This window comes from Papio anubis, chromosome 17, assembly GCF_008728515.1.
Source record: "Papio anubis isolate 15944 chromosome 17, Panubis1.0, whole genome shotgun sequence".
Taxonomy (NCBI): domain Eukaryota; kingdom Metazoa; phylum Chordata; class Mammalia; order Primates; family Cercopithecidae; genus Papio; species Papio anubis.
The window spans coordinates 65,107,193-65,115,019 of NC_044992.1; the positions used below are offsets into that span (position 1 = coordinate 65,107,193).

General features: G+C 54.0%; 1 protein-coding gene across 6 annotated transcripts in view; it reads right to left on the reverse strand.

The window, feature by feature from the left end:
- Positions 1-4,596, reverse strand: part of CPSF4L (cleavage and polyadenylation specific factor 4 like) — a 21,408-nt gene extending 16,812 nt beyond the window's left edge. For 3 of the 6 annotated variants that reach the window (XM_009191130.4, XM_031657171.1, XM_031657170.1), the window contains exons 1-2: positions 2,514-4,596; positions 1,739-1,789 (exon numbers count right to left, since the gene is read on the reverse strand). In XM_009191130.4, coding sequence (XP_009189394.1) covers positions 1,739-1,789; positions 2,514-2,682 — 220 coding nt within the window. In that variant the 5' untranslated portion in view covers positions 2,683-4,596. The remainder of the gene's footprint in view (positions 1-1,738; positions 1,790-2,513) is intronic. The other 3 variants (XM_009191125.4, XM_009191129.4, XM_009191123.4) reach the window with 1 other exon arrangement.
- Between the last annotated feature and the right edge of the window lie 3,231 nt (positions 4,597-7,827).

Genomic DNA, 7,827 nt, shown 5'->3' on the forward strand with positions numbered 1-7,827 from the left:
ATTTTTTTTATTTTTTGTAGAGACGGGGCTTTGCCATGTCCCAGGCTAGCAGTTCCTGAGTTTCTAAGCAGGTCCAGCCTCATGCCTGGCCAGTTCTCTGACATAATTTGGGGTGTAGGGGAGGTGTTATTTCCATTTTTCCTTTTTTAAAAAAAATTTTTTTTATGTTTTGTAGAGATGGGGTCTCGCTATGTTGCCCAGGCTGGTCTTGAGCGATCCTCCAGCCTCTGCCTCTCAAAGTGCTGGGATTACAAGTGTGAGCCAACTCTCCTGGCCAAGGTGCTCTTTTTAAATAACCCCTACCCTCCACTGCTGGCCATTGACTTGCTTGGTTCTGACCTTCCACCACAATAGCTTTCTTTCTTTGCAAAAGGGTATTGCTAGGAACCGCTGATCTAGGGACTGGATGGGCTGAGCTGAGGAGACGCCACGCAGCCCACATTTGAGCCTGCAGCGTCCTGGGTGCACAAGCCCTTGGGTGACCAGTGATCTCATTTCCCTTCTCCCTGCATGGTCCAGGGCTGGCTCCAAGACAAACAAGGCAGGTGGGCGACCATGGTCCCAGGTCCTCCTTGCCCGGTCCCCTCCAGCCCCCCAGCTTCCAGGGACAGAGTCATTTGGATCAGAAAGCATGTCCTAAACTCTCACCCCAGGGAGATGTCTTAACCCAAATGTATAGGCAAGCAAGACTGGGAAACCCTACAATTGGAAGCCAGTTTGTGTGTGTGTGTTTTTTATTTTGGGCAGTTGTGTATTTCTGTGGGAAGAGCCTCTACGTGAGCCAAGAGCCAGAAGAAAAGTTGAAAACTCTTGTATTTGAGTCAGGCCTTCCCAGAATGGCTGCATTTGGGGAGAGGGGCCTAGGAAGAGGGCAGTGACCCAAAGTCAGGGCAGCAGAGAAGTGGAGGATGCTTTTTGACAGCATTTAAAAGACGGTGGCTAGTGCTACCTCAGAGCACAGGGAACGGATGAGACAATTGACCAGTTTCCAAACTGAGTCAGGGCATGGGACTGGGGAAGAAGGAGGCCTCCCGTCTAGCTAGGAAGAAAACAAGAAAAACATGAAGAAGCTGGAGCCTCCTGGGAATGCACAGGCCAAAGCTCAGACACACGCCCATCCCAGCAAGGCAGAAAGAAAGAAAAACCCCTTACCAGGCAGCCTGATTACCCTGATGCGAACTGCAAACTACGAAGACTGCTGCTGAGGTGGGGAAATCTTAGGGGAGCGGCAGGCTGCTCGGTGGATCCACCCACTTACCCTTTGTCTACCTGTAAGTCTAAAATTCTGCTCCATAGCCGGGCATGGTGGCTCATGCCTGTAATCCCAGCACTTTGGGAGGCCCAGGCAGGTGGATCACCTGAGGTCAGGAGTTTGAGACCAGTCCGGCCAACATGGCAAAACCCCATCTCTACTAAAAATACAAAAATTAGCCGGGCTTGGTGGTGGGCGCTTGTAGTTCCAGCTACTCGGGAGGCTGAGGCAGGAGAATCGCTTGAACCCGGGAGGCGGAGGTTGCAGTGAGTCGAGATCACACCACTGCACTCCAGCCTGGGCGACAGAGCGAGACTCCATCTAAAAATAAATAAAATAAAAATAAAATTCCGCTCCATCCCAATTTTCCCTTCCCAGGTGCAAATTTGACACCCTGTCCCAGGCCAGGCAGAGCCCCTGCTGGGTGTAGCTCAGACAGACCCTACACTCACCCAGTTCGGGGCCCAGGCCTGCCCAGTAACTCACCTTTCTCACAGAGCCCTTTAGCGAAGAAGTTGCACACAGCTGAGGCCGACTCTGGAAGAAGAAAACGGAATGGAGAAGGTAGCTTCCCCAGAGGCTGCAGCTGTCCCAGGAGCCTCCACCTCCTATTGGCATGTCCCACCTAGACTTCCCCCAGGCTCTGGCCTGTGGGCCCTCAAATCTGGGCCCTGTAGAGGTTAACCTTCAGAGCCAGCCAGCAGACCTCAACCCTTAACCCCCCAACTCTGAAACAGGAGCTCGAGGTGCTCAAGGCTGGCCCAGGAGCTCGGGAGGCCAGTGTGGCTTCTCTCAATTCATCGTCTCTCTGTGCCTCTCTCAGTGTGGAAAATGGGTTGCCCCGAAGCCACAGAAGAGAGAGACAGAGAAGGGGCCGTTGCATCAGGGAGTTGAGCAGAGAGACCTGTAGAGAAGGTAGGGGGAGGGAGGCCAGGTGCGGTGGCTCACGCCTGTAATCGCAGCACTTTGGGAGGCCAAGGCGGGCGGATCACGAGGCCAGGAGATAGAGACCACCCTGGCTAACACGGTGAAACCCCGTCTGTGGTAAAAATACAAAAACTAGCCAGGCGTGTGGCGGGCGCCTGTAGTCCCAGCTACTCGGGAGGCTGAGGCAGGAGAATGGCGTGAACCCGGAGGTGGAGCTTGCAGTGAGCCAAGATGGCGCCACTGCATTCCACCCTGGGCGACAAAGCGAGACTCCACGTCAAAAAAAAGAAAGGGGGGGAGGTAGGGGAGGGATCGTGGCCCCATCCTCACTCACTGTCCATGCCCGGGAAAGGCAGGAGCCCAGTGCCCTTCTGCATCTCGACATCCTCCTCGAAGGCGAAGGTGAACCGCTCCAGCCCCGCAATGACCTCTTGCATCTTCCATCTCCGGCTGGGGCTGCGGAAGCTGCCGGAACCCAGGCAGGTGGGCCCGATATAGCTCATCAGAGGCCCTTAAGGGGCCAGCGCCCAATGCCTCACCCCAGGGTGCCAGAGGCCAGGTGACTGCAGGCGACTCTCCAGCCTGGGCTGTATAAGAGTGGGGCCCAGCTGCCTTACCCCGCCCACCCAGTGCAGGGGCAGACACCCCAGGGCCCCTCGCCCCCACACTGTGTACACAAGGCCCACTCGGGTAGGGAGGGATTGGCAGAGCCCCACAAACTGCTTATCTCTGCATGTTACCAAACACAAACGTGGCGTGCACGCAGACATTACCAAACCTGGGCTCATACTTTGTCCATGAAGACACCGCCACAGGTTAGCAAAGCGTTGCACAAACCAACCGCAGCCAGGCTGTTATTCTGCCAGAGCTGGGGGTGGTGGGGATGTGCAGAGGGAGGGAGCCGTCCCACCTCCCTGCTTCTTCCCATCAGGGAAGGGGTCTCCCTCTGGGACCCCTGACCCCGTTTTCTGGCCTGAGTGACAAGCCCAGAGTGAGCTCTTCACGGGAGACAGGGAAAAGGAATGAAGAGCAGAGGAATCGGAAACAGTTGGATGAATGGCGCTTTGTTTACCTCGCACACAATCGCCAGCTTGGCTGGAGGGCGGAACCGACCCAAGGCCAGGGCGGCCTCCCAGCCAGGATTCCACAGGGCCACCCAGTGCCACCCCACCCCTGAGAAAGTGCTTTATAAATGAAATCTCTATGCAAATGTTGTTTTATTATTATTACACCACCCCTGCCTGCAGGGCTGGGGACATCTGAAAATGCTTTCAAACGAGCATGTTAGGGCTCTAATTAGACCAGGCTCCCCCCTCCCCCTGCTCTTGGCCCCAAACTGGCCTTGCCTCTAACTAGAGCTGCTGTTCTCAGTCACATTGGCCTTTGATGCCCGTAGAACCAGAACCCAAACGCCCTCCTTTCTGGGTGCCCAGACCCAGCGGGGAGAGGTGGGCAGCCTGCAGGCTCTCATCTGGGCCAACATGAATGAGCCTGCTGGCTGTTGTTCCCCATGGCTGTCACTCCTAGATCTGTTCTTTTGAACTCCAGATCAGAAAATAAAATAGCTGGAGAGATAGACGCCTGGAGCCGAGGCAGGACTGGGAGGAGCAGGGACAAGATCCAAGAGTTTCCAGAAGCTCAAGCCTCTGACTGCATCCTGGGACAGGCAGAGGGACCCAGCTCCAGGGCTGCTAGAGGGTGGGGCTGAGGGGGTCCCTGGGGTAGAAACCCTGGTTCTCTTGGCCTTAGTTGTGTGTGTTGATTAGTCCTCCCAAGAATGCATTCATCTGTCAACACAGGCTCATTAGAGGCTCACAGTAGCCTGGCAGCGCATGCAGGACTGATGAGGGCATCAAAGCCCAGGGAGGCCAAGGGCACGTGGTTTGGGAGGTGATACAGATGTGGTTCAAATCTGGGTCTCTTGATGATTTTCTTCCCTAAACATCCCTGAGCATCTATGCACTAGGGTCGCATCCCTACCCTCAGAGATGACCCTGTCAAGGAGGGGACATTAGCCATTCACACAATAATGAGATGGAGGCACAAGGGACCCAGCAGGGCAGGAAGGGGTGGCAGGGAGCACTCTTAACGGAGAGTCATGATGATGGGGAGAGCATGTTCTGGAAGAAGGCCAGCAATATGAAGGTTGGGGCATGGAGCAATGTGCAGACTGAGGAAGCGCTCAAGGGTTTGGTTTGGCAGAAGTGGGGGTAAAGAGGGGGAATGGGGGCAATGAGGCTGAAGAGCTGAGAAGGGACCCAACTCTGGGAGGCCTGCTGGGGCCAGCTCTTTGGGGGAGTGATCGTGAAGGTAGCAGAGCCACCGCAGGGCTCTGAGAACTGTACATGGCTCTCTGAGGGATGGTCAGGGGAAGACTGGACGGGGGCTGCTTAGAGGATGCATTTTTTTCTTTTTTTTTTTTTTTTTTGAGACAGAGTCTTGTTCTATTGCCCAGGCTGGAGTGCAATGGCGTGATCCTGGCTCACTGCAACCTCTGCCTCCCGGGTTCAAGCAATTCTCCTGCCTCAGCCTCCCGAGTAGCTGAGATTATAGGTCCACACCACCACACCCAGCTAATTTTTGTACTTTTAGTAGAGACAGGGTTTCGCCATATTGGCCAGGCTGGTCTCGAACTCCTGACCTCAGGTGATCTGCCTGCCTCATCCTCCCAAAGTGCTGGGATTACAGGAATGAGCCACTGCGCCCAGCCTGGGGATGATTTTTAAAATCATGAGAGCCCTGTGGATACAGCCCAAAGATCTTTCTGCTACTCTGGTGGCCTGCAAGAGTTAATTGATGAGGGATGAACATGAAGGAGACTCTTGGCTAAGACTCCTCCCTCCATCACCCCAGCTTCTCTCCTCCTCCACCAGGGCTTCCCATCCCACCTCTAGGTGTCTGGCCAGCAGAGGTGTGTGGTGGGTGTCACATGGATGAAATCCCTTCTCCTAGTGGGTCATCATTAGTTTGGCACACAAACAACGGGGCTTGCATTCATAGTTTTTGCTTATTCAAAATACCTTCTGCAGTAAATCGAACTGGCTACCCAAAAAGTCTAGGTCCAGGCCAGGTGCAGTGGCTCACACCTGTAATCCCAGCATTTTCAGAGGCCAAGGTGGGAGGACTGCTTGAGCCCAGGAGTGTAAGACCAGCATGGGCAACAAAGCAGGACTCCCATCTCTATAAAAAATTAAAAAATTATTAAGTGGGCATGGTGGTGCATGCCTGTAGTTCCAGTTACTTGGGAGGCTGAGGCAGGAGGATTACTTGAGTCCAGGAGGTTGAGGCTGCAGTGAGCCATGATTGCACCACTGCACTCCAGCCTGGGTGACAGCAAGACCCTTTTTTCAAAGAAAAAAAGAAAAAAAGGCCGGGCTTGTTGGCTTACTCATGTCTGTAATCCCAAGAACTTCGGGAGGCCAAGGTGGGTGGATCAGCTGAGGTCAGGAGTTCAATACCAGCCTGGCCAACATAGTGAAACCCTGTCTCTATTAAAAATACAAAAACTTGACTGGGCACAGTGGCTCATGCCTATAATCCCAGCACTTTGGGAAGCCAAGGTGGGCGGATCATCTGAGGTTGTGAGTTCGAGACCAGCCTGATCAACATGGAGAAACCTGGTCTCTATTAAAAATACAAAATTAGCCAGGCATGATGGTGCACACCTGTAATCCCAGCTACTTGGGAGGCTGAGGCAGGAGAATTGCTGGAACCCGGGAGGTAGAGAGGTTAGAGGTCGCATGAATCCACACCAGCCTAATTATATTTTTTGGTGAAGTGGTTTCTCCCATGGCTGAAGCCAGGCTGATCTCGAACTCGACCTCAGGTAGATCCTGCACCCGGCCTCCCAAGTGAGTTGGGCAAACCACTGTGCCTAGCCAAGCCTGCAACACAGATGAGCAAACAGACACCCAGAGAAGCTGACTGATTTTTTTTTTTTTTTTTTTTTTTTTTTTTTGAGGCCAGTCTGGCTGTCACCCAGGCTGGAGTGCGGTGGCGGGATGCTGGCTGCACTGCTGCGCTCGCCTCGGGGTTTACGCCATTCTCCTGCCTCAGCCTCCCGAGTAGCTGGGACGACAGGCGCCCGCCACCTCACCCGGCTAGTTTTTTGTATTTTTTAGTAGAGACGGGGTTTCACCGTGTTAGCCAGGATGATCTCGATCTCCTGACCTCGTGATCCACCCGTCTCGGCCTCCCAAAGTGCTGGGATTACAGGCTTGAGCCACCGCGCCCGGCATAGCTGACTGATTGTTAAGCTTCGCTGAGGCCGGGGGAAGCTGCCCCACCTCATGGCTCTTGAAGTGAACTGGTGTCCCCACTGTACAACAACAAGAAGCAGTGCCCCAGCCCTGGGATGTCCCCTCTGAAACCTCACAACCCCCTCTTCTGTGCCCTGGAGCTTATCCCTAGCCCTTGTGTTTTTGTTTATTAATTGATTCATGGTGCTAAGTGGACACTCAAATCGCTGTAAAAACAGAAGCGTGAATTTTTAATCACCATCATTATGAGGCTGTCATTTAGCTCCGGCTGCAAATTTCCTGAATTGTCATCATCCAGCTCCTTTCCCTTTATTAATGCTCTGCTCTGAAAAGCGGGGGTGGAGGTGGGGGGAGCTTTGGAATTCTCTGGCTGCAGGGCCTGGCAAGGTCATCATGCCCGTGCCCCTGGCCTGGGATCAATGGCAGCCAGTGCTTAGCTGGGCAGATCATGGCCATGCCTAGCTTTCTTTTATCTGGAATACCTGCCTTCCTCTCCACTGAGCGCCCTGCCTTTATGGCGACAGTGCAGACAGGGGCATCAGGCAGGCCAGGGTTCAAATCCAGCCTTTGTCAGTTACCAGTCTATTTCCTGGGTCAGGCATTTAATCGCCTCTCTAAACCCCAGATTCTGCATCAGTAAAATGGGATCAATGCACACTATGTCCCCGGAGGACTAAGGATCAGTGAAAGTACACGTGGGTGCCTGACACAGGGGTGGTTTTTGTTGTTATTGTTTTATTTTTGAGACAGAGTCTCGCTCTGTTGCGCAGGTTGGAGTACAGTGGCGAAATCTCAGCTCACTGCAACCTCTGCCTCCCGCGTTCAAGCGATTCTCCTGCTTCAGCCTCCCAAGTAGCTGGGATTACAGGCGATTGCCACCATGCCCGGCTATTTTTTTTATTTTTAGTAGAGACAGAGTTTCACCATGTTGGCCAGGCTGGTCTCGAACTCCTGACCTCAAGTGATCTGCCCACCTCGGCCTCCCAAAGTGCTGGGATTAAAGGCGTGAGCCACCACACTTGGACCTATCCCTTCTTAAAATGCATTATCCCTAAGGGCCCCTGGTAAAAGATGCCATGCCTGGTAAGGGGTCCCGTGATGGTTCAGGTGCTGCTGGGGGATACTGTAAGATCCGGCAGTGAAGGCCTGGCAGCCAAATAGCCACGGGGTTGGGAGGGGCTGGAGGTCAGAAGGGGTGCCCCTCACCCACTGCTGCTCAGTCCCAGGGACAATGAGCCAGTGTGCCCTGCTCTCTCCACCGCCCTTTGTGCCCCAAGAATGCCACTTGGAGGGGACAGCTGTTGGCTTCACAGTGGCCACTTGAAGTGCAAGGCAGGGAGGCCCTGCAGCCAGGACGGTCCTGCTCTGTCATTGTGCAGGAACTTGGTC